The sequence below is a fragment of the Lathamus discolor genome, chromosome 1 (genome assembly GCF_037157495.1).
Source record: "Lathamus discolor isolate bLatDis1 chromosome 1, bLatDis1.hap1, whole genome shotgun sequence".
Taxonomy (NCBI): Eukaryota; Metazoa; Chordata; class Aves; order Psittaciformes; family Psittacidae; genus Lathamus; species Lathamus discolor.
Window position 1 is genome coordinate 1041273 of NC_088884.1, and position 26965 is coordinate 1068237.

Consider the following 26965-nt stretch of genomic DNA (forward strand, 5'->3'; position numbering starts at 1 on the left):
TCAGCAAGTAAATAACAGATTAATACCCTAGCTGATTGCAAAGGTATTCTCTCTCCACGTAGGTTCTGTGCCACACCTCACACAGTGGTATCCATGTTTATCCTCTGAACTTTGAGATGAGCTCATCATTCCCTAGGGGACCACTGTCGTCGTACTCCCATTTCTTCCATGCTGCCACTTACACATTAGACGTCTTCCCTGTGCTCATCAGTGTTGCCACTGTCTCCCCTTCTATCTCCACAAAACCAATAATGAGCCGGGTCACTAATGATGGCTGGGCTGAAGGGCATGGTAGCTATTTATAGCAGCAACATAACTAGAAATATGCTTATTAATGCAGTCTAACATATCCCATTGTGCCATCACGTCTGTCTCCTACTCGCTGTCTCTGAGACTCCTGAGGACAAGAAATGTGACTCTGAAATTCTAGCACCTGAGCCTTGAACCCCGTTTGTGCATTACGTAGAAAGGTTTGGGGGTTTAAATACTATCATTTGGGAAGAAAGGGTGAGATCTCAAGTAATATGGTAAAAGAAATATGTGATGTCTATGAGATAATTATGCCTTACCATGGCGGGGGGTGTTGGAACTAGACAGTCTTACAGTCCTTTCCAACCTTACCTCTTCTATGATTCTATACCATTTCTGGGGTTCTTTAGCTCGTTTGCAAGACAAGAGATGAAATAATCACAGTATTTTCTCACTTCTGAATCCAAGCACCTTAATACATGCATAGGTTGCAAATCTGTGCAGTACTCAAATTCTGCAATGCCAGGTAATATTATTAGTGTGGGAGAAGTACAGGTCCCTCAGCCTAATAAATACCTAGTTCAGTCCTCTGCTAGAAGGTATAAATAGCTGCTTCCTAAAAGATTTGTGAAAGCCTGGGGTTTTCTATCCCAGGATTTTATTGAAGACAGAACAGTATATTTTCCTATACAAGACCATAATATAGAAAAGGAAAAGCACTGTAAAATCCTTCCAAATGTTTATATAGGTTCAGTGGCTTTGTTTTCAGTATGATTTGTGATACTTGAAAAGCCGGTTTGGAAAGCTCAGCCAGGAAGATTAGATACGGAGGTGCAAAGTGAAAAGGCTGACCATCAGCTTTCCTTTCGTCAGGAAAAAACACACATAAACCCCTCGTATTATATTTGAGAATTGTTAGCTATGGTTAATACCATGTGGATTTTGAGTCTTTAGATCATAAAGTCAATCTTTGCAAGAGGAACGGTGCCGAATCTTAGTTGTAACATGGATTCTCCTCCAGGAGTACTCCCGGGAAGATCATTAAACTACTACAGGTACTGACATCAGCTACAAATACCTACTTGTGCATATTTCTTTAAAGGGGGGGAAAAAACCACCTTAATACACAGTATTACCATAGCTAGGGCCTATTATACTATTGTAATCATAGCTGAAGCAAGAACGGTGATTAACGATGGCAATTTATTGTATCTGACGAGGGGAGAAAATAGGAGATGTTGTCGTTATCATAAATCATATCATAAATAACCAAAGAGAAGCACTCAGAAAGCTTGTGTGGTGTCAGCAGCAAGCCCTTTCAGGCACGTTAGCCCGGGATGTAGCCATAGAAACCCCAAAGTCATGTTGTTATCTTAGTCTTGCTGCAGTTATGTGATACAACAGTATTAACATATAGATTAGGCCATTTATAATACTAGGTGTCATTTCAGGTTGGCTTGCTTATATAGCATTTTAGGTTTTTATTGTGCCGAATGTTAGGGAAACACTGCATTTTCACAGGTCAGTATAGAGCCATTTATAACGTATCAGCTTCACACCTCTGTCAGTCTTGCTCATGTACCCTGTTATTGATGGGTTGTACTCTATGGATTGTCATTGCCTAATTACCTTGTCTTTGATAATAATTGTATTTTTTAGAAGTCAAAATGTTCCTTAAAGAGAAAATCTCTCTGCCTGCATGTGCACTTCAGGGTGAGTTCCTGATCTTCTTGGGGATCGTACACTCCAGAGGGAGTAAGAAGTAAAATAGAAAGCATGCAGATGAATCCAGATTTGGATATGGAGGTTTTCTGTCCCTCTGTATGGTGTTTTTCATGTCATACTCTGCAGATTTCAGGGGAGAGTCTCAGTCCCAGGTAATTCAGAGCAACACCAAAGTGACTGAACGAAGGCTGCCTTGCTGACAGGGAGCTGGCTGGTTCTCATGTATCTTCTTGCTCGATCGCTTCCTAAAGATGCTTCTGTGGTTGTTTTTACTCCCCATGCAAAGTCTGTGTAACAGCTCCAGACACATTGGCATAGCGCTGCCATGCACATGCATTTCTTCGTGTACGCATGGGTGATCTACAAAAACTGTTGAACTACTATTAGAAAGTCAAAGCAAAAATGAAGTCTCCCTCTATGTGTTTAGGCAGAAACACGTTTTTACTTGCTGTGTGCAGCACAAATGTAGGACAGACATTTTGTCAGAGAGAGACGGTGAGTAACTGAGTTGGTAACAATCTACCAATGCTGTTTTCCTGTCTTCAGCAGGGAGCAGGGTAGGTCATGTTAAGAATCCTGAGCAGTTTAGCTTCATAAACATTGCATATTCTAGAAGGTATTATAATGAGGACTGCCACTAGCAAGTATTTTAACGTGTTATTCTGAATTGCATCCAGTATCCTAAAGCAGCACTGGAAGGCAGAGGTGCACATTATACCCTAAGCCGCAGTGTGATGCCTGAAGAGCGATGCTCCACATCTCTCGCCTCTCCTTTCCTACGCCCTTAGGCTTGCATGTTGGGGAGCTTGATCTAGTGGAAGGTGTATGTGCCCATGGCAGGGGGTTGGAGCTAGATGATCTCTAAGGTCACTTGCAAGCCAAACCATTCTATAATGATATACATGATTTATGTATATCATAAAACTTGTGGTTTCTTTCTGGCAAACTATCCGTATCTTTTTCTCATGCTTGTGTTGAAAAGTTTATCTCCATTGATTTCATACCAAGAAGAGCCTAATCAAGAGTGTGAACCAGTTGTTCAACACAGTGGAGATGTAACTGAACTGGCCTGGAAATTTCTGAGTCCTGAGCCAGAATATTATTGTCATCTGTATTTCAAGGTGGATGGATTTATTTTGTCATTAGGGACGGAGGGGGGTTTTGTTGATCACTTGTAGCTTCTTGAACAGGTTAATAACTACTTTCGGAGTGATTGATAAATGTATACATTAAGTCACATTAGTGTCACATTAGTCCTGTTGAGCACCTCTGAGTTTTATCCTGCCCAATACTGACTGTTGGAGGCATCACTTTGGCCCAGAGTTTTCCAATGTGACCAGCAAATCTGGATGTTTAACTTCAGGCGCATTTAACATCCTCTTTACAGTTATTTATGCAAAACTACCAGCCACACCTGAAAGCTCTTCTTTATTTATATACTTATTTTTTAATGTATTTGTGGTTTCTGCACTTCAGAACGTATCAAGAAGGCCTTGGAATGAACTTGCTGGCAATGTCAGTGGAAAAATGTGAGACACGTGGAAGATGAGCTGCTTGCTGGTGCTGTCTTACCAGCTCCCTTCCCATAGAGAGTGTCAACTGGAAAATGTCAGGGTTTGGCAATTAGGTTGGTTTCTCTCCTTTGTGCAGTAAAAGAGAAACCTCTTGGTGCGTCACCTCTTCGGTAAACAAGTCACATCAGTGATCAGTGTCTTCATATGGCAGAGAAATTACATATATAATACTATGTACATATATGCACATATCTATAGAAAATCAAGCAATTTAAGCTCAAAATGTACTGCGGGTATTTTAGTGTGTTCATTTTGCATTAGGGTATCAGGATATTGGCCTGGAGGATATCAGGATTGAAGTTTGTCACTCTTCCATTCATTTCCTTTATGGACTACAAGCACACGTTCTGTTTGCTTTAGGAAAAGGCCATTGTTACTACAAGTAAAAGAGATAAAACCTATCATGGCATAAGACAAAAACTTTTAAACAGAAGTCAAAAGCCCCTACTTACTGGGTACGATAGGGATGTTAAGCGCTTGACTTAGTGACTTAAAGTATCCCGAAAGGTGTCCTTGCCTTAGTCTCATGCTTTATCTAGACAATAGGAGAATTATTCTGGAAGTCTGCAGGAAGTTTTTTGGTAGGCTTGGGAGTTTTGTTCCCTAAAAAGTTGTGTATGTTGGGTGGAAATGATCATTTCCTTTCTTGCATTTGAAAGGCTGAGCTGGCTTCTGTATAACGTCATAGAACCTTCATAAAAGGTATAAAACCTTCAGGTCAATAGATATGCTGTCCTGAGGAGCATTTGCTTGGGAAGAAAGAGGGGTTGAAGACTTCAGTTCGGGCACTGCCACATTATTGCCTTTCTTGAGTCTAATTTTCTAACATTTTGTGTTTGGTACCATGCAGTGCAAAGGAGCAGAGAGACCAGGTATCATGGAGTCATAGACTGGTTTGAGTTGGAACGGAGCTTAAAGCTCATCCAGCTCCAACCCCTGCCACGGGCAGGGACCCCTTCCACTGGAGCAGCTTGCTCCAAGCCCCTGTGTCCAACCTGGCCTTGAGCACTGCCAGGGATGGGGCAGCCACAGCTTCTCTGGGCACCCTGTGCCAGCGCCTCAGCACCCTCACAGGGAAGAGCTTCTGCCTAAGAGCTCAGCTCAGTCTCCCCTCGGGCAGGTTCAAGCCATTCCCCTTGGCGGGTCCCTACAGGCCCTTGTCCAAAGCCCCTCTCCAGCTGTCCTGTAGGCCCCCTTTAGGTATTGGAAGACTGATGAGCTCATTGATATATGATATGAGCAGAAGAAGTGTGCATGAAAGAAATGCATGATCTACTGATAGGTCTTTATTTGGCCATTGTCATTCTGTTAGAAAATAAAATGTTCAAACTCTGTTTAAAAATAAAAGGGCTGTGGAAGAAGTCAAATGGATTCAGAATTCTATCTTAATGGGTTTGTTCTGATAGCTGATACTGTTTATCAGCCATGCTAAAGTTAGTATCAAATGCCAAATACCAAAATCTTGCATTATTATAATAACAAGAGCTGGCTTCCACAGGAACTGTTACCTGCCAGAGCTTTGTGCAATAAATGCATTAGCCCTTGCATTGAAGGTAAGAGGCTGCTGTCACTAACATCCCATTACACTTTCTTCAGCAAGTATGGTTGGACTTGATGATCTTAAAGGTCTTTTCCAACTTAATTGATTCTGTGATTCTAAGCTTTAGGCCAATGTGTCTGACTCTGCTTCATCTTGTACCTGGGTTTTTTTCTTAGATCTCCAGGTCTTAGCTGGATGGTTTTACCTTATCACCACCCTTTGACATAGCGAAATATTCATCCAGTTTCTAGAAGAAGAATGGAACTTTGCTTTAATTAAATACCAGCCAGTAAGACAGGGTAAGGTTTTGGCAGGACCTAGAGCTGAGCAGAGATCTTGTCTGTCACAATCTGTGCCATGTTCTCTTGGACATCATCTGACTGCTGTCCTTGAAGCTACCGAGTCTGGTACTGACCAAGATGATGACAATTTTAATTATATGTATATATGCATATGTATATATATATAATCGATATGTATATATACACACACACATATATAAAATAGGTTTTCTTGCTTGAAGAATGCCTATACAGAGGTGCGTTTCTCTTCAATCAGAAGAGTTTTTTGCATCTATTTTTTCCTGCCTTGGCTTCCGTGTGACCTGTTTTTGACAGAGCAGTGGGTGCACCCTCATCTGGTGAGGCAGCCAGGAGAGCATGGTAGCATGGTTCTGGCAGTAAAGCCAGGATTTCTATTCCTTTGTACCCCCATACCACTGTTAGGGATAAATAGCCCCTCGATCACTGTGAACTTGGAAGTTCATTACTGAGCTGTTGAGTATTGCTGTCCTGAAACTAAGCCATGGCCGAATTAAGAAGGCATATATTAAACAAGCCTTCGGTTCTGGAACATTGAGGTACTACAGAAACATTGAGTTACGAAAAAATTTTGTGCTGGTTTAGTGTTTTTTCCTTTAAAAAGTGCAGGAGTTTCAGTTTCTTGCCTGGACTGTCCAGCTTAAGAAATTTCCCATCATTTGAAGTGGTGACAGATCCCCACGGCTTGCATTTGGGATTCTAATGCTTTCTGTTTAGTCATCCCAAGGAGCTACGTATTAATCAAGTTCAGCTTTTACAGCACCTCTGTGAGATGGAATTATCATCACTTGTCAGGTGGGAGCACAGCAGTACATGGTGTGACCTGCCTGAAATCACGCTGCAGACCTGTTTCAAGGCAGGAGTGGATTCCTTCCTCCCCTACGCTTAAAATCATCCTTTCATGCAAGTGAAGGACTTGCATCTACACATAGATTACACATCCTATTCTCCAGTAAGAAATGCTGCCTTAACAAGCAGTTCTCTCGGAAGCAGCATCTAGCAGCTCTCAGCTTGTTTTATTCCAGCAATGGACAGACTCACCTTCGGGGCTGCACTGCAACGGCTGAACTCGTCCCTCCTGCAAGCTGTGCATCATCTGAACCGGGCTCTGCACATGGGGCTGGCTGACGTAATAACCAATTGCTCTGTATAGCTTTAGTAATGTGAGCATTAATATTGATCCAGTACTGACTTCTCTAACAACCAAGAAAAAAAATGTATCTGTTATCTTGAGAAACCTCCCAAACAGCTTCAGTCTCCTTTCATTACAGGAGAGAGTTATTAGGGCAGATGGCCGAGGTGATATCCATTTGACCTATAGATGCTAACTCGAGTCGGTTCATTAATAAGGTGGCCGGAGATAGGGAGAGGTGGCAGTAAAGAGAGTTAAAAAGCAGTCCTGTGCACAAAGGATTGCACGTTAGGAAGTGCCGGGTAGTGAATGAGACGGACAGAGGTGAAAAAGTGGCTGCACGGTTTTAAATGCTCATCATCAAGTCAAGCGGATTACACCTAAAAGCTGATGTTTTCCCCTATTTGGTCCCTGCTCCGGTGTGAATCCTTTGGGAGGCAAAAGAGCCTATTGCACTTGAATGCAAGGCAGAGATTTCACTTTCTGTGATTAACCACCCCCCCGTCCATAAATAAAAGTGCTGTATTGTTTTCTGCCATGGCCACAGCTGTGGTGGCTCAGGTTTGAAAGCTGCTGCCTGGCACAAACCCAGTCCTCACTGAAGGATCGGCCCGTGGCCTCCTTCCAAGAGAAATTTGGGTTTCATTTGGCCACGATAGGATTCCAGATTGTCATCTGAGCATGTCTGAGAAGTGGTGAATGTGTGTCAGGAGTTAAGTGCTCGTGAACTTCCTTAGGCCCTGGATTGTTCAGGACTGACCCAGGCAATTTTTTCCAGATGTTCTGGGGGAATCCAAGTCCATATAAAAGGGATGGTAATGCTTCTGCTTCCTTACTAAGTTGTCTTTGTGGCTTGCAGGAATGCGCATGAAAGCTGGAGCCAAGACACCCCGATTTCTAGTCTCACCTCTACAAACTGCACTTTAACCTCTTCTGCCCTTCCCTGGCATCTCCACACAAGATCACAGGCACTTGGTGGGCCCGGTGCAAACTTTACTTGGCCTTATTAAGAAAGACACAAGCATCGCCCTTTCTTCTCATTGTGCAAAACTCCGGTCCCTGCTCTCCAAACCTCCTCTGGAATTGTTTGTTCGCCTTTGATCCCGCAGCTGCTGCTGTTCTGCAGTCCTGAGCAGGGAAAACATGAGAAGCACCTTGGGATGGGAAGGAGTTACAAGAATATGAATTATTGTGATACACAGTGGAAAAGAGGCTGGTTTAGCAGAAATCTTTAGCAAAGAAATGTTCTGATATTTGTAGCAATTGCGGGTTTTTGCAGTTGTTTCCCTTCCACTTTATTGACTCTTTTTATCCCTGTGTTTCTTTATATTCAAATGGTTTATGTTGCTATCAGCACGATCAAACCCTCTCTTCCCTACTGTTTGAATTGGGCTGCACTTTTCATCTTGTAACCAATGCGGGCGACTTCTCCACATCCCCGTTTTAAAGCATGGTGTTTGTTTTACGTTTTATCACCCTTTAAAACGTGAAATGAAAACAAACTCTCAGCGGCACACGAGGTGGAATGGGCTGGGGAGGGAATTGCTGGGTAGCAGTCGGCGCTGTGTGACATCTGATGAATGCTAATTCTTCATCCCCAGAACAGTCTCGAGCAGATGAAGGCAGCTGATTTCTGCAACAGCTTAAACAGAGATTGAAATGACTTCCATGATCTGGAAGCAGATTTTTTCCCCCTGTAGCAGGTGCAGGCTCGGTCCGCAGAGATTGCTTGGTTATACTCTAAAGTTTGCCGTTTATAAACTGTAATGTCAGTGCCCAGCCAGGCAAAACTGAACTCCCAAACACTTCTGTTCTTCACGGAAGGCTAAGACTTTATCCTCAGGCAAAGGCTCCTCTCTGGGCTGGCTGCTGTAAATCCTCTGGGCCCTGGCAAAAGGCAGAGTTGCTAGCTCATTTTACTTAATTTGTGATGCTGGCAAGATTTGTGCTGCAGCCCAGGGCTCTTGACTCAACTCTCCTAAATCAGAGCATTGACACATTACAGCGGAGAAACAGCAGCACAGAAAACCTGGAAATAAATGCCTTGAAAAGACATATTTCAGAAAGATGCTGCCTGACAAAGCTCTAAATGGCGTCAGTGTAACGAGTTCCTCAGTGTTGGCTTCCTTAAAACTTCCTCCTCATTAAGAAGTTGGGGTTTAGCCCCTGTCATAATAAATGGGGTTTACTGCATATTCCACGTGAGAATCTCAGGGCACTTGATATCTTTCCACAGAAGCCCTGCTAGACAAAATGTCATGCGTTTTTGCAGGTGGATAAACAGAGACACAAAGGGAAGTGAAGTGGGGTTGTCTACACAGGAATGTTAACCAGCAGAGGTGTAATGAAGTAATGACAGCAGATATAAATGCGTCAGGTTAACGCCGGGGTGGACGTTCATATCCCAGACTAAGAATCCTTTTTCTTGCTTGGATAATTCCATTTTGAGAGTGAGGAAGTATAGCCAAGAGGATAAAGTGCTTGGCTGTGGTTGGGGAGATCAGAGATTCTCTTATCAAACCTGCTGTGGATTTGCTGGGAGATCTCAAGTGAGTTTTCTCCATTCTCTGCACCGTGATGTCACATGTGTAGGACTGAAAATGGTGTTAAATGTGGGGAGAAGAATAATAATTGCTATTAAACAAAAAAACAGAGCAATCACACAGGTGGTACCCGCAGTGGCTTGAAGCAGTTGGTGCCTGATGTCCGCACTGTGCATATTTCAGGTTTATCTTATCTTCAAAAGCTGGTTTTCTGGCCTCTTTGCATGAATGCCCACTTGTGACTGGAGCGTGTTAGGTGTAATCTGGCAAGATACCTTTCATTTTGGTTTCACTACAGCAGGAAGCCAGCATATGCACTCCAGGATTGCTCTTGATGCAAACAAAACAACAGTAAGGGGGGGAATGCATTTCAAACGAACACACGCATGCAATGCTGGGGTGTTCCCATTAATAACAGATAACATCCATGTGCAGCAAGTGCTTAAGATGGTATCAGAGGCAGAACCTAGCAGGCTGAATGGGGCTTAGTCCTCTGCTTTAACCTTCCGACTGTGCTGCTTCAAGGAAAACAAACCAGATTTAAGAAGACATGTTCCTAGTAGTTAATTTGCAGTCAAAATTTTGGGGTATACAGGCAAGACAGCGAATTGCAGTGGATTTTGCTTTCATGTATGCCTTGAAGTTCTCTGTTACAGCAAAAAATGCTTCAACCTCTCTGCCTTCATTTAAAATGAAGCAGGTTCATGTTATTGTGATCCCAACAACTTCAATAAGAAATAACTGGGATGCTTTTAGGTAAAACTGATGCTTTAGACCTGCTCCACAAGGTCTGTCACTGTTGTTGAGCTCTTCCCTCATATCCTTTGCTTGTGGGTTTGATATTACACTGTGATGAGGGCATCTGCCAGTTGTGATGGTGGCTAGCGCAAGGCAGGAGATGCCACACTTTCCTTCCAAGTGGACCAGCAAGCAGCTGTTGGTTGGCCAGTTACCTCTTACAGGCTGAAGTGTATGTGCACATTTGCTGTGATGCTTGTTTGTTTCTGTAAAACACATTGTAATTATCCTAATGCCTTTGTAATATGTTCTTTGCTACAGAAGAGGAAGAGGAACAAGTGCCCACCGATGGAGGTACATCTGCAGAGGCCATGCAGGTGCCCCTGGAAGAAGAGGGAGACATGGAAGAGGATGAAGCAATTAATGATGAGAACTACTTGAGCAGAAGACCATTGGACAGTCCTGATGCAGAGGAATTTCCACCTGTGAAACGGCCAAAACTCTCTGTTTCCAAAGGGGACACCTTGGACGGGGCTTTGGAACCGCGTGAACCTCTTAGCTCAATAAACACTCAGAAAGTACCACCAATGCTTTCTCCTGTTCATGTTCAGGACAGTACAGACTTAGCCCCTCCTTCACCAGAACCACCAATGTTGGCTCCCATTGCAAAATCGCAAGTGCCAACCCCCAAAACTTTGGAGGCAAAGCCATTTGTACCCAAAACTAAGTCCAAAACAAGTTCTCCAGGACAGAAGACGAAATCACCTAAAACTACACCTTCACCAGTGGTAACTGGAAGTCCCATACGTTCACCAAAAACTGGATCCAAAGAGAAGAAGTCACCGGGTCGCGCCAAGAGCCCAAAAAGTCCTAAAAGTCCAAAGGTTGCTGCTCATGTTCCTCCACCACCGGTCAAGCCTGAAACACCAAGTAGAACCTCTCTGGCTGCATTAAGTGACAAGGTAGGAAAGGAAAACATTCAAGTAAAGCAAGGGCAGACACCACCTGAGCCTACCACCAAGCCAAATATTGAAAACCAGGCTAAGAAAGTACCAGTGATGGACAAAACCATCGATGATTCAATCGATGCTGTAATTGCTCGTGCATGTGCGGAGCGAGAACCAGATCCCTTTGAGTTTTCCTCTGGGTCTGAATCAGAAGGGGAAATTTTCACCAGTCCGAAAAGACTTTCTATATCAGAGACTACAACTCCTAAACCTTCTGTTTCTGCCAATAACACAAATAAGGCAGGAGCGACTCCGATACCTCCCTCAGGTGGAACTTCAAGTTCAGACATTTCATGGACAATGGATGACTCAATTGATGAGGTCATTCGAAAGGCAAACATGGGGACACCTTCTAATCCACCCACCAACTTCACTTACTTCTCCTCTCCTTCCGCTTCGCCACCAACTCCAGAACCTCTTCTCAAAGTCTATGAGGAGAGAGCCAAGTTGGCTGCTTCAGTAGAAGTGAAAAAGAAGTTGAAAAAAGAGCTGAAGACAAAGATGAGGAAGAAAGAAAAACAGAAGGAAAAAGATAAAGAGAAAAGCAAGGAGAAGAATAAGGAGAAGGAAAAGAACAAGGAGAAGGAGAAAGACAAGGAAGGAAACAAGGAAGCAAAGTTTCAGTGGAAGGAACTACTCAAAGAAGATGATCTTGATCCCTATAAATTCAAACTAAAGGACTTTGAGGATGCTGACACAAAAGTAAAGTTGAAAGATGGCAATACCAAAAAAGACCGAGAAAAACATAAAGATAAAAAGAAAGAGAAAGAGAAAGGCAAAAAAGACAAGGATAAGAAAGACAAAGAGAAACTTAAAGATAAGAGTAAGGAAGATAAGATAAAGGCTCCATCAGCACCTCTTGTGTTGCCTCCCAAAGAAATGCCTTTGCCCTTGTTCAGCACACCAACTGCCATGAGGCTTCCCAGCATGTTACCTTCCTTGTCTCCAATGCTTCCTGAAAAACTGTTTGAGGACAAAGAGAAACCAAAAGAGAAGAAGAAAGACAAAAAAGAGAAGAAGAAAAAGAAAGAAAGGGAGAAAGACAAAGAAAAGGAAAAGAAGGAGAAGGAAAAGGAGAGGAAAGAAAGAGAAAAGAAAGAGAAAGAAAAAGAGAAACACAAACATGAGAAGGTAAGCTCCTTAGTTGGGTTGAGGTGGCATACTTGTTTGGAAAATGCACATGGATTCCTGTATTTGCTGCTGAGTGTTGTTCAAGAGCTTTGAGGAGATGTGTGGTTACAGGTTTGGTTAAGCTTTAAAAACAACAGCTCCAAGGAAGACACCCGTCAAGAGTTTCAGGGGTTGTCCCACCTCTTTGGGAGATGAAACAGCGGAAGTTCAATCTGAATTTGAGATGTGAGATTATCCTGGTTTTCCTCAGCTCAGTTTTCCCTTTGAAAAGGTTGGACTCGTGCTCAGCAGCAGCAAATACACCATGGATGTATGTAGTGCTGCAATGCACAGATTTGGTTCTGTAGATTTCCACTGGTAGGGCCAACAACCTTATACCTGTATCATACAGGCTTTAATTTATTGTTTCAAAGCTCTAGAAGCCTGTAGGTTACAAGGTAGAGAGAAGTGAGGAGCAGACCTTCAAATGAGCACGTTCACGCGTAGTCTCAGATGCTCAAAAGAGCTGTTGAATTTTCTCTTAGCAAGACTATAACTTGTTTGAAGTAAGACAGTTGTTCTCAAATCATGGCCTAAATGTCACCTTTCGTTTTGAGTCTGATGCTTGAGAGAGAGAAGGGGAGAGCTGATTGTCAAGTGGGTTGAGCTCCTTCCACTACTGTAACTCTTACTGATTTGCATCAGCCAAAGATAATTTCTTCTTTCCAATATCACCTAATCTTGAGAATATAGTTAATATTTCAGAAATGAAACCAGCATATTTGCATGTTATCAGATTTGAAATCCCATTAGAATCGGCTCCTCTAGTTCAGGGTTTGCTCTAATTTTTTTGTCACTTCACCTTTTAATACGCATTAAATTGTTAATAAAAAAAGAAGAAAAAGAAAAGAAAGAGATTGTCTTCGTATGCGATAACCTTGGATACAGGATTTCCTAAATCTCTATCCTTAGCAGTAGGAAGCACTGTATAACTTGTGGTTTTGCCAAGAAGCTCTTTACATCGTGCTCTGAGTGTGCTACTCCATTCATACAAGCTCAGATGTGAGATGTTCCTCACCTTCCTCCTTTGCCATTGTACCGTTATGCTGGCTGCTTACTGAAACTGAAACAAACCCCTGATATCCAAACTTGACATGTTTTTTAGGCTGACAAGTGATTTTCCGTGCAGAATCTGGGTGATCTGGAGAACTATCATTTGTCTGCTGTGGATGAGTCACCGGTGGCCCAGTTGTTCATGTTAATTTAATGTCTGGGTTTAGACTGCAGCAGCACTTCCATGGATTCCCCGTTTTGTCTTCTGCTGCTCCTCATGCCTGAGGTGTTTTGTCAGTATTCCACTGAGAATTTCTGCAAGGAATCATAGAATCAGAACGGTTTGGGTTGGAAAGGACCTTAAGCTCATCCAGTTCCAACCCCCTGCAATGGGCAGGGACACCTCGCACTAGACCATGTCACCCAAGGCTCTGTCCAACCTGGCCTTGAACTAGAGATTTAAGTTAAATGCATGTATATATAAAGTAGAGTTTCCTGGTTTTCATCCATTTGATTTTGCATTTCTTCCTCAAATCTCTATATCTAGTTTGCTTTAGAGCAGCAGAACAGAGACAGGAACAAATACAACCTGGAAAAGCTTTAGCATAGACAGAAACATTAGGGAATATATATATAGGAATATAGAAATATTAGGAAACATATATATATGGGTTAGTGTGAGGTGTCCCTGCCCATGGCAGGGGGTTGGAACTAGACAATCTTAAGGTCCTTTCCAACCCTAACTGTTCTGTATATGATAGAATATATATATCATATATATGATTATATATATATATCATATATATGGTTCCATATATTTATATGAGTTCAACAGTAATAAAAACATGGAGAAATTAAACTGACAAAGCTGCCCCTTACCTCGGCATAAAGTCCCTGTCGAGCGATAAACTTGAAAGCTAAAATGCATGAAAAAGTCCCCAGATAGAACTAAATTTTAAACTGATTTTTGATAGATAAGCTTTTTTTTTTTTTTTTTTTTTAATCCACCTCTTTGGTGCAAGTCAGGATTTTCCAAATAAATTTTCCCCTTTAAATCTCTGGAGCGATTCTCATTTTTTGCAAGGCCGCACTGCTGGTGTCCTGGAAAAATGGAGAGTTAGAGCTTTATCAGTTGGTGCCCTGAGGTATGTGGCAAAGAAGCTAAATCCTTGAAGATTAGCAAAAAAAATGCAGCACATGGCAATAAGGGGCTTATATGACTACTAGTATTAGTTCAGGTGAAAGAAGTATTGCTTATACATAAAACTGGACAAATCCACTGACAATGTATTTTTAGTTAGCTACAAAGGAGTCTTATATTGCTGGACTTTACCTCTTTGGTGATTTGGGAAGCTTAGTAATCCACTGTAAATGCTCTTCTGCTGGCCCCAATTCCCTGTATTACCCCAGAATGCTGCTCTTTCGTTTTAACCCCTAAAAGTACATGTTTCCTTAATTTAGCTTTTAGATCACACAATGGCTTATTTAGCCAGCACTTGTGCGGTAAGAGCAAATGATTGTGTTACTGCTCAGACTTTTAACTTCCATGGTACATCCACTTCAGAGATGGAAGTGCAACCTGAAAGATGAGTTTGTGTTCTCACTGCAGTTTCCGCTCTTGATGGCCAATACAAAACATCAGATTTCTATTTCTGATACCACTATATTTACTGAGCAACTCAATGATAATGTTTTCATTTTGGAGTGCTGTTATAGTTATTACCTAGGTGTGATTCCCATCCTGTTGGGAAGCTCGTAGAATCACAGAATGGGTTGGAAGGGACCTTAAAGCTCCTCCAGCTCCAATCCCTGCCACGGGGAGGGACCCCTTCCACTGGAGCAGCTTGCTCCAAGCCCCTGTGTCCAACCTGGCCTTGAGCACTGCCAGGGATGGGGCAGCCACAGCTTCTCTGGGCACCCTGTGCCAGCGCCTCAGCACCCTCACAGCAAGAACTTCCTAATATCTAATCTAAATCACCCCTCTTTCAGTTTAAAGCCATTCCCCCTTCTCCCATCACTACATGCCCTCAGATGTTGAAGCTTTTTATCACCTTTTGGCTGTAGTTTTACCCCTGGCAGACACAGAACAGCAACCAATACCCTACACAAATGGCAGGAAGCAGATCTGAAGGCTTCATGCTGGAAGCATTCGGTGGCGGCACCGAGGAAGAGCAGTTTTTGTGCGGGGCTTGCCTGCAGCTCTGTGCTCTGCAGTAGCTTTGGGGTGCTGCCCTCAGCGCCAGAAGAGGAGGCAGTGAGCTGGGGTGCTGCCTTACATGCGCTGCCAGATTAAAAGCAAACACTGGAAGCAGTTCCACACCACTTCTACTACGGAGATTACTGAGTGTGTTACAGGAGTGACTGAGCAGCTCAGGAAGCTGCTGCTGACCCAGTTTCAGCCTTAACCTTAATACGCCGAGCTGTACACTAAAGTGGTTGAGGAACTGCTTCATGAGAAATGGAGCTGTCCTTGCATAAGGGCAAGGCTTGTTGGAGCCCTGAAGTAAGCTGCCCCTGATCATGAATCAGAATGTTACCACTGATACTGAGGACCAGGCTGTGCAGGATATAGCTGTGAATGCTCTTTAATTTTCTCTCTCCTCTGGTTGTGCAAACCCTACACACAAACCCATGTTGTAGAAAATTGGTTCCTCTCCTGTTGTATCAAAGGATAAGATTTAGGATTGTCGGGGAACACAGTTTTCCGCTCAGGGAGACTGTGATGTGGGTATCTGAGCTTAAAAAAGTGGTTTATTTGCTTTTCTTCTGCCACATGAACCCACACCGCTGTTGTTTGGAACAATTTGCCCCATCATCCCTCAGTGTTCAAGGCCAGGTTGAACAGGGCTTGGAGCAACCTGCTTTAGTGAAAGGTATCACTGCCCATGGCAGGGGGTTGGAACTGGATGAGCTTTAAGGTCCTTTCCAACCCAAACCATGCTGTGATTCTATCTTTGTGGTACACAAATAACAACACAAAGGACCTTCCTACAAAGCACGGATAACATAGGTGTCTTTCTGTGCTGTGTGCTGCAAGCTAAGCAGCAGTGCCTGTCCTAGAAAGCTTTGTATTCAAAATAGGCACTACAAAAGGAGGAGAAATGTGCAGGGAAAGAGGTAAGATAATCTGTGCAAAGCCATGTTCCTGAGCCTCCTGTACCCAGGGTTCAGTTCCATGCCTCTATCCCTTGGACATCGCTACAGGTTAAGATGCTGGAAAAGCAGTTAAGAGATGTACCTGTTGGGAAGTGGCAGTGGGATTGTTGCAGGCAGTAGGGGCTGCAGGGCAGTAAAGCTTTTGCAGCGCTCCAGGGGAATGACATAACGAAGAAATCATGCTATATAAACAAAAGAGTAGAGAGAGGCCTGTGAGGTAAGCTAATACATATCAATAGAGAGCTTCACTGAAAAGCATGGTTAACTGTGTCACAACAGAAATACTACTCAGGCTGCAGCCCTCCTCTCTCTAGAGTAGATGAGCAACTCTAATTCTCTGGGCAAGTTATGTGGCACGCGGCTTTGTCATTGCCATTCCTCAGTGTAAGTCCTAGCTGAGTCCTGCCACCCTGGCCTGCTGCCTCCTGCGCTGCGTTCTGTGCCTTGAATGGATCGTTTGCCCCCTTTCTTTATGAAAGCTTTCTAAACCAGATTTCTCTCACTGAGTTTTGCTCACGTTTCCATTTAGTGGATGCAGACTGCTTCTGTCTCTTGTAAGTTCCTGGATCAGATTCAGCTAAGTGGTTATTTTATTAACTATGATGATGCACATGCTTAAAATGAGATCAGTCTCCCTTTCTATCTACATATATACACATATATAATGTATATACACTTATATATGGATATAAGTTGAGCATCTTATGTATGGAGAATCCTTAGTGTCAACTGTAAAATCTGAGATGATTCTGTACAGATTGTGCAAAGCAGTAGCTCAATCGGACTTGGTAACTTTGGGAGATACTAGTTCAAATAGCTTAAGGACATATTCAAGAGGTTTAAATTCCACCAGAAACTGAGGTTGGAAACCGGGCCATTTGAAAAATAGCCATTAGAAGCCTCAGTCTAATTGCATTGAAAAGCAGTGGTTCACTTATACCGATGTGGATAAGCACTTTCATGAAGTATCCAGTGTTGGTGCTTGGGTTTTATTTGCTTCCTCTGTGTCTACTTTTAGTTCAAGAGGGTCACCGTACACTGATACGATGAACCTGGGAAATGATTGAATTTCAATCTCGAAATGCAAACACCAATGGGTACCTATTGAGTTTGAGTACTAAGGTCAAAGCATTTCGTATCATTGTTTAGAAACATACTGAGGGGTTTGTGTCTCTAGGAGGTGCAAATGCAATGAAATTTCAAGTTGATTTTTAAGTCTAGAGTTGATATTTGTGATTTGCTGCAGTTGGGAACTCCCAACTAAACTCTGACCATCATCCATGCCACAGCCCGAAGCGTGAGAGAGCAGTGATCAGCCTCTCAGAGGTCTGTCTCATTAAGCTCATAAACTCTGGTGAACTCCATCAGTGCTTTCATGTAATTAATGTATTTGGGGAGTCTGCTTGCAGTCTCTGATTGATGATTGTGTTCCCTTGTACAGATAAAGGTGGAACCAGTTGTTCCAGCTCCATCACCAGTTATTCCTCGGCTGACATTAAGAGTGGGTGCAGGCCAAGACAAGATGTAAGTACAAATAAATCCATCTCTGAGGCTTATGTTTACCACAGTTCATGCTCTGTCACTTGTGGCAGCTCTTATTTTCAGTGGGAAATGCTTAAATATCAGTGGCAAATTATTTATACAGCTGTGACATCTTTTGACCATCCATCCATCCATCCTGCTGTGTTTCTCACTCCATGCCTTTCTAGGGCATGGATTACAAGACTCCATCTAGACTCATATGATGCCTCCAGTGACATTTAATGAGGTTTCCATAATGGATGGTTACCCCTAGTGTAACCTACAGCTAAGTTTCATAACACTCTTCAGCTAACAGTTGTTTTATGCTTTAAAACATAACACTTGAAGTGCCTTTATGAACGTCTGTTTCATTATAACTGTTGATGATTATTTATGAGTGTACCTAACGCATTTCACATGGCGGTTCATTAGCTCCCTAATTACTGGGTGCTGTTGTACAAATAATAGTTACTTTGTACTGAGATCATCCAGCACAAACAGGTAGCAGGAGAGGCTGGGGAAGCCACACGTCGCTGGCCTTTTTAGGCTGGTCCTGTGCTGTATGTGAAGGGTTTCTTTTAATCACCTTTTTTGTGTTGGTTTTAATGGGTGATGGTACATGTGAGCCCCAGACAAATCTTTCCTTTCCATTCATCACATTATGTAGTTGTTTCTCTTTTAGAGCTGTTACAAACTGGATCTCCTAATGGCTAATTTTTCTGCTTTAGAAGTTAAATGGCATCTTCGAGGATTATTCTCTTTTTCTATGGTGTCCCGCTCCTCCACAGTAGGTGACTGTGACTTTCACTTGTTTGAAGTTGCTAAGGGACTTCCATAATTGGTTTCTATGGGACACCCCCATCCCAAACATCAGGGCTGATTCCTGCTCTTCAACCATTTCTGCTTTCTTTCTTTCACAATATTTGAGTATGATGTAAAGTTTCTGTGCCTCAGGTTGCTGTATGACAGCTCCAGCTTTCGCAGAACACTTGTCTGTCCTGCTGTCTGTGATTTGAATGTGCACATCTGGACAGGCTGCCCCTTTAAAGCCCACAGGTTAATTTTCCTCCTTGAGGAACTACGGATACTCTTAAGCTCATCTTCTTCAATGACTGTACAGGTGTTTATATGGGGGAAATTAAATCATATTGTCAAGGAACAAGCTCTAAGTTCTGAAGCTGTATTTTAGCACCAAAGAGTTGACTTTGCCTCCCACCTCCATCCCTATAGAAAGACCCCCAGTCTTTTTATACCCACACACATTTTGAGAAGGGGCTTCAGACCCCATCTGCCTGCTACAAATCATATGGGTACATCATCATCAGCCCTGCCATAGTGTGTCAGAGATACCAACATCTTGTTTTACAGCCTTTGGGGAAACTTGCTTCTATTACAGCTTCCCTTCTGCATCCTTAGTGGCACGTTGACCACCAGCTTTTCCCAGGGAACTGGTGGACTCACCACCCCTGGAAGTATTCGAAAAACACACAGATGAGGCCCTTAGTGATACGGTCTAGTGGTGGCCTTGGCAGTGCTGCGGAATGGTTGGACTGGTTGGTCTTAAAGGTCTTTTCCAACCTGGCTGATTCTGTGATTCTATGATTCTATCTGACCTCGCGTGTCACAAGAGGACCTCATCTTCTCCACATCCTTGAGATTGCTTTAAGCTGCATAACCAAGTTGGGTTTGAGCTATTAAGATTCCATCTCTGTCTGCATACTGCTTTCCTTTTTATATTTTAAGTATCTCCTCCCTGCCCACCATACTGGCCCCCTGTGTGTAAATCACCCAGTCGTATGTTCTGGCTAACAGCAATCATGAATTTGAAGCTTCATAATGGCTTTGGGGATTTTTCCATGGTTTTCCAAGGCAAAATCTAGGAAGACATTTGCCGCTACACAAGTAAATATGGTTTGTGCCACGTGTCTCTGGGAACTGTGTTGTGTGTCGATCCAGTGTCTCGTGTGCTTGCAGTGGAGGTGTCCTGCTTTAAATAATACTTTTGCTTTCATCCTCAACAATCAAAATTCATTCTAAACTTGGAGCGTATTTTAATTTTCCTGTATTGTAACCATTCTGAAAGGAACTGGTGTGGCTCTAAGGCAAAGCACTACATAGCTCTCTGTGTGGCTTCGACCTCTCAAGTAATACCAGAAGTCTCTGTGACCTCTGTTTAAAGTTATTAGTTGGAAACACCATAGTAGGATCATCAACCTTTTAAGCAGCTCCTAACAGGCAGAAACCAAAGCTTTTGTGATGTGTGTAAAGGAAAGTGAAACTTACTTGTGTTTTGTCTGTGTTGGTAATGAAGTGCTGAATATTTGGCAACGATCATAGAGAAATACTGTGTTTCAGTTAGTGTGTCTCTGGGGTTTACTAGCATGGGATTGTCTGAGGATGTCTGAGGATCAATCTCTATGACAAGGTATGAGAGAAGTGTTTTGGGATTCATAGAATTGGATGAGTAAAAACCAAGTGGAATAATGAGTTCTTTCAGAGTCCTTTGTTTGAAAAGAGCTGTTTGGAAGCTTTTGGGAGTACTTAAGTACCCATTGAACTGGAGGTTGGTTTGTTTAGGAGAGCTCAAAAGAAGAGTTGAGGATAGATTTAGATTAAACATTAGGCAGAAGCTGTTCCCTGTGAGGGTGCTGAGGCGCTGGCACAGGGTGCCCAGAGAAGCTGTGGCTGCCCCATCCCTGGCAGTGCTCAAGGCCAGGTTGGACACAGGGGCTTGGAGCAAGCTGCTCCAGTGGAAGGGGTCCCTGCCCGTGGCAGGGAGTTGGAACTGGGTGAGCTCTGAGGTCCTTTCAAACACAAACCAGTCTGGGATTCTATGAACTACATCTAAAACATTCTCTATAATGGAAGTACTTACAGATCTTGGTGAGGCCACAGAGTCTTTCAGGTGCCTGAAAAGAAAGTGTCAGATTGATGGTGCTTGAAATTGAGATTCCCATCACACCATAAACACAACAGCAACGTGAGATTACTCAAATAATCCTGCAGCGGTGAGGAAAATGCCTTTGCAGTGTAGCAAACAGTTTATTCTCTATCATCTCACTTTTGGCTCCTCTGCTTGGACCAATATACAAAGCAGTGATGGTAGCAGCAGAGAAGTCTTTTTCTGTGAAAATGAGCACAGATGGCTCCTAGATTCAAAGTGATACCTGCATTCGGTCTTGTCTGGTGTGCAAATATCCTTACAACACGCATCAGTTGAAAAGAGACAGCTATTAATAATGTAAGGTTAACAGACATGAAAATGTACCCTTGCCGAAGGATGGATAAGCCAGTATTGGAAAAACTCTTCTACATTAGGAGGTTTTTGCAAGTGCTTTAACTGCACAGTAAAACAAGAAGAAAGTAGATTCTAATCAAAGCATTTCCATCTTAGTTGTAAACAATTACAGCAATACTTGCATGGATGCCACATTAGAAGAAATTTACTGGATTCCATTCTAATGCAATTAGAGCTAATTTTGTTCTTTAAATGAATAAAAGGTCAGCTAGTAAATCTAGTTTATCTCAAGTCCAGGCTTCAATAAATTGTTTTATTTAATTTGTTGTAAAAGATCTTATCCTTTAATGGGCCTGGCTCTTATTGGTTTGCTTGGGTTCTAAAATATTTATGACCACCTTTTGAGATATGATTTGAATGATATGTCGGAAGGGGTTTTTCGACTGGGGTTTTTCTTTTCCATTCCAGTGTTATCAAGGTAGATTGCTAACTGAGTTAGTATAGGAAGGAACTAGAGATGCTATCTTCTTCAAAACAAAACAAAACAGAAACCCACAGCTAGTATAGGCTTCTAAATTTTAAGTCATCTGCAAATGATGAGCAGAATTTAATGCTGTTACTCAGCTGCATCATGGTTTCTTCTTGCCTCGCTGTTTTTCATGCGCATAACTTTTTTGTAAGCCTATCTATTGATGAGGTGTTGACATTCCAGCTACTACCACAGTTGACATAAACTTCAGCTAAAGCATGTGCTGTAATTTTTGATACTTCTGATAAATTTCTTCAACATTTCAATACAGTTCTTAAGAAAAAACACATGGCTTCTGACATTTACACTCAGTGCTTCTGTGTCAGTGCTTCTGTGACTTAGAAGCAGGATATATATTTACCTTAACATTTCAGGCCTTTGCTCCACACTTGTACTTCATGGTATCACAGCTCTGCCATCAGCAGAGGAATGTGGAAACCATATGTAAGAAGGGGACAGATAGGTATTTTAACAGTGTTTAACTTGTAAACCTGACCTGCTGCTCTAATGAAGTTGCCCCTTGTCTTAGATATTTTTAAAGTTAATAGAATAATAGAATCACAGAATAGTTCGGGTTGGAAAGGACCTCAAGATCATCCAGTTCCAACCCCCCTGCCATGGGCAGGGACACCTCACACTAAACCATGCCACACAAGGCTTCATCCAGCCTGGCCTTGAACACTGCCAGGGATGGAGCACTCACAACCCCCATGGGCAACCCATTCCAGTGCCTCACCACCCTCACAGGAAAGAATTTCCTCCTTAGATCCAATCTAAACTTCCCCTGTTTAAGTGTGAACCCATTACCCCTTGTCCTGTCACTACAGTCCCTGATGAAGAGTCCCTCCCCAGCATCCCTATAGGCCCCCTTCAGGTACTGGAAGGCTGCTCTGAGGTCTCCACGCAGCTTCTCTTCTCCAGGCTGAACAGCCCCAACTTCCTCAGCCTGTCTTCATACGGGAGGTGCTCCAGCCCCTGATCATCCTCGTGGCCTCCTCTGGACTTGTTCCAGCAGTTCCATGTCCTTTTTATGTTGAGGACACCAACAATGTGTCTTTCTCCAAAAACAAAAGGCACACGTGCTCAGATATGTGTGTGTCTATAAAAATGTGTCTTGAATAACCTGTGGATTGTAAAATAAAATCCTAAAAGGATTAAGGAATAGAGAAATCTTTGTTATCCAGGTATTTAATTGACTTCACTAAAGCTTTTTATCGCTTTGTGGGATATTACCAGCCTAACTGATGATCATTTGGAGGCTCACTCAACTGCATGATATCCCCATGACAAAAGCCACCCGCAGAGCTGACATCCTTTGTAGGGAATCTCAAAACCAAGGGGCAATATAGATCAGATTATTTTGTGGCCAGTAGATGTGACCTCTCTATGTGATATTGGTGATCTAGAAGCGTATATTTGGGACTAAGAGGACAGGGGAACCCGTTGTATCACACTGAGTTTCAGTGATTGTCCATCTAAGAATCATAGAATGCTTTAGGTTTGATGGGACCTTAAAGCTCATCCAGTTCCAACCCCCTGCCATAGGCAGGGACGCCTTCCACTACAGCAGCTTGCTCCAAGCCTTGTCCAGCCTGGCCTTGAGCACTGCGAGGGATGGGGCAGCCGCAGCTTCTACTACAGTAAGACGTCAACACCATTTATTTCTGTAACTTGCCAAAATAACGCGTGTTTGAAAACGTGGAATCCTGAAAGGAAACACAGCTTGAGACAATCACTGAAGCTGTAACCCTGCCTGAAACACAGCTGGACTGTTGGAGGAGTTTATTTCTCATCAGTTTACATGGTTTAAATTGTTGCTGCTCCTTGCTCAAGATTCGTTAAGTGCAACTACAGTTGGGCAACAGAATTGCGGTAAAACAGGTCTTTATTCATGCCTTATAAAACTCTGTAAAACTTTATTATCTGACCTGCAGCCTGCAGAGCTCCACCAGATTTATTATAGTGTAATGCTCTCCAAAAATAGATGCCTAAATGATGGATCTTCTATCTGCAGCGAGCTTGATTGATGTAAGAGTTGAGCTGCAGACTCTCCAGAGATGGAGTTTTCTTGGGGAAACTACATACACACATACACAATCAGACTGTAAATAGGTAATGGCACCAAGGAAGGAGAGAAGAAGGTATTAGCAAATCCATTGATAAGCTTTTGATGGACCTGATTGAAAGCAAGAAATTGGGCAAGGGCCATGTTGATGTTCCCTTAAGTTCACTGGGGATCTGTAGTTGCTCCTGTAACATGAATATGTGGGGTTTTAAGACTGCTTAAGCTCCCTTGGAGTTATGAAAAGGAAAGGTAGATACCTAAGACAGGATTTTTTCTTTTAGCTTCAGTTAAAATAGATTCTGCCCTATGTAGCTACCAAGAATGCATCTTGTTTTTACAGTGGCCTTCACTGGCTATTCCGGAGCTTTGGTTTTTAATAGGGTTGTTCTTGTACGAATAAATCAGTCTGTGTGAAACTGTTAAACTTTTGGTGCTGTTTAGTGGAGAGCGACTCAGACTTTGATAATTCAGATTTCTGTCTTCTCAGTGTTTGCCCACAATAGCTGGGTAATGGGGTGCATTAACCTCCCTGTGTAGGCACATCCAAATTGTTTGCCTCTAGCCTTGGCTCCCTACGTGTGGCTGGGGAGGAAAGGATTGACTTTTTATTGACTTGTCAAGCCATAGGTTTGCATTACCAGCCAAATAGCTCATGACCCATTGCATTTATTTCACTGTTTTGTGGTGGGGAAACAGGTAAAGGAATCCTGCTGGAAGCCCCTCCTTCCACACATTTGGATGAATAAGAGCAGTGTTTGGGGCAGTTAAGGCACCGTGACCAAATCCTCCCAAAGACGTAATGCAAGCAGCATGGGGCTATTGTGGGACACAGCTGTGGGTGGTGTTGGTTACCCTGCGAAACGCTGCTTATTCAACAGAAAGCTCTGGAGAAGAACTTATTGTGGAATTAAAGAGAAGAGGAAAAAAGTGATACTTCGGGGAGAAAAACCTTGAAGTGTAAACCACTGTTTGGCAAAATTAAACAGGAGCATCCAGGCAGCAAAAGCCTGTTTATTGCAGTACTAACTGGTATCCTAATTACCTTACAGTGCAGCCCTTAGCAGAGAAAGGCTATGTTAACCATGAGCTGACAGAACTAACTCTCTGGGTGTCAATCCCACATTGGCTGTAAAAGAGCGTGTAATGGTGAAATGATTTCTGATCTGCTCAATAGACCACCTAAGTGAGGAGGCAGAGGAATGAAAAATGATCCTGCTCCTCTCCGCGGCTGCAGAGGTGTGCTTGAGGAATGCCAGTGATCTTTACATAAATCTTTGTGTGTACATACCCGTACCTGCATTTTTCTGTTCTGTGGTCTTTCAAATTCAAAGAGCTGGAGGACTGGTTTTCAGTGCTGAATGCTGAATATATTTTAATAAAGATACTGTCTCAGGTATGATTCATGTCCTTTTCCCAGTGGTTCGTCTTTAGCATAACATTTTGGCCTCAATCCTGCGCTGAAATCCCCATGTGTGGTCTTGTATCCATCCAAAAGTCTCATTCGCTTCAGTGGAGGTTCCCCAGGCTCTCCCTTGCTGCAGGATTGCAGCTTTTACGTGACAAAATCCAAGGAATACTATATCCCTTTTACCAAAACAAGTAAATAATCTTTTCTGTTTGTATTTCTAGATGTAATTTAGGAGAGTTTTGTCTTTCTTGAGTGTTATTCCCAACTTCAGATGTAGTCCTTCGCTTTTTTCTTCCTTTTTAATTACTGAAGCCACCCCAGCTAATTATTCATCCTGTTTATGGTAGGTATTAGGCTGTGGCAAATGCTTTTCATTTTGCTGCTGGCCACATGGGGTGATGACTCCAGAAGTGAATCCATAAGAAGGTTTGAGTCATTAGAAAACAAAACAACTTACTGTGAGATTCTTTGATTTTGCTGCTGGTTGCTCAAGAGTAAAGAAATTGTACATGTATACCACAGTTATAAAAAGACCTACTCCAGGCAAGTTTGGACACAGAAGTGTGTTGCTTGTGTAAATGGACATGAGCAGCTGCCCTTCTAAAGCACTACAGAAGTGGATCAAATACGTATGAAAGATTAGAAAGCGTATTTGTTTGAAAATAGACTGTCTATAGAAGATGACTGCAAGAGGAAGGTACTGATTTGCTCTTGTCTTTGACAGCGGTGCTGCTGTTTATTCACTCTTCTATTGAAGTTTCTAAACAAAAGTTAGGAAACTATATAGACCCAAGGATTCATGTTACATGGAGAGATGGGTGTGAAGAAGAGGGACGTAGAGAAATAGCCATCCATAGACACATAAGCAAAAGATGAACCTATCTGAATTTACTTCATGTTATTAGAGCTGGATGTGGACAAGAAGGATGTACAGAAAAAGCCGTCCATAGACACATAGGCAAAAGATGGTCCTACCTGAATTTGGTGAAGTTGTCCTGTGAGCAGTTGATCTTTAGCTCTGTGGAGCCTCCAAGCTCAGGACTGACCATCTCACTTGGTTCTTTCAAAAACATGTCTTAGTAACAAGCTGGAAATGCACAGTTTTAGAGGTTTCTAAACCCACTGTGGCATAATTTTTCTGGTAGTTGACAAAATTAATATTCTAGATTAATTCCCATTGGAAAGGATAGATGTAGGACTGGTTTATGGACCAACTTCTAGATCATGTGTCCCATAACATGTCCCGAAACAAATTACAATAAAGGGCAGCTTTCAGGGAGCACATGAGAGAATGTTTGCAAAGAGCTCATTGGCATAAACATGTTTTACTAGCTTCTGGTTTTGCAGTCTAGAGCTCAGCAGAAGGGATAATGCCAGGTGGTTTTCACATCGAAGCTCTGAGCAGCCGGTTATTGTTGATAAGAGAAAAGAAGATGAAAGATACCAAGACGCCACGCTGCCAGCTCAGTTTTGTTTTGTCAGACTGGCAATGAACCATCTGAGGTGTAAGTCAGTATGGTGAGAAAGAATGGGAGGAAGATTTAGGAGTCATCAGAAGCAAGGTGCTTGTGGTTATTGGGAGAAATACTCTGGTGTAACAGATGCAGAGGGTGGAGGCCAAGAGCAGAATTCTGTTTTACTTCAAGTAATGGAAAAATAAACAGTAAAAAACCTGTAATTCAATTCCATGAGTGCAAATGTCCATAAACCAAAGGAGATAACAAGAAGTGTCAGTGCCGGCAGTGTGCGCTCGCAGCCCAGAAAGCCAACTGTATCCTGGGCTGCATCAAAAGGAGCGTGACCAGCAGAGCGAAGGAGGTGATCCTGCCCCTCTACTCTGCTCTTGTGAGACCTCACCTGGAGCATTGTGTGCAGTTCTGGTGTCCTCAACATAAAAAGGACATGGAACTGCTGGAACAAGTCCAGAGGAGGCCACGAGGATGATCAGGGGCTGGAGCACCTCCTGTATGAAGACAGGCTGAGGAAGTTGGGGCTGTTCAGCCTGGAGAAGAGAAGGCTGCGTGGAGACCTCAGAGCAGCCTTCCAGTATCTGAAGG

At 42.8% G+C, this 26965-nt stretch overlaps 1 protein-coding gene across 1 annotated transcript in view; it reads left to right on the forward strand.

Annotated features, from left to right (window-relative positions):
- The window catches only part of TAF3 (TATA-box binding protein associated factor 3), a 124342-nt gene that overhangs the window by 84056 nt on the left and 13321 nt on the right, over positions 1-26965 (forward strand). The window contains exons 3-4 of the mRNA XM_065665225.1: positions 10143-11959; positions 17589-17671. Of these exons, the coding sequence (XP_065521297.1) occupies positions 10143-11959; positions 17589-17671 (1900 nt within the window). The remainder of the gene's footprint in view (positions 1-10142; positions 11960-17588; positions 17672-26965) is intronic.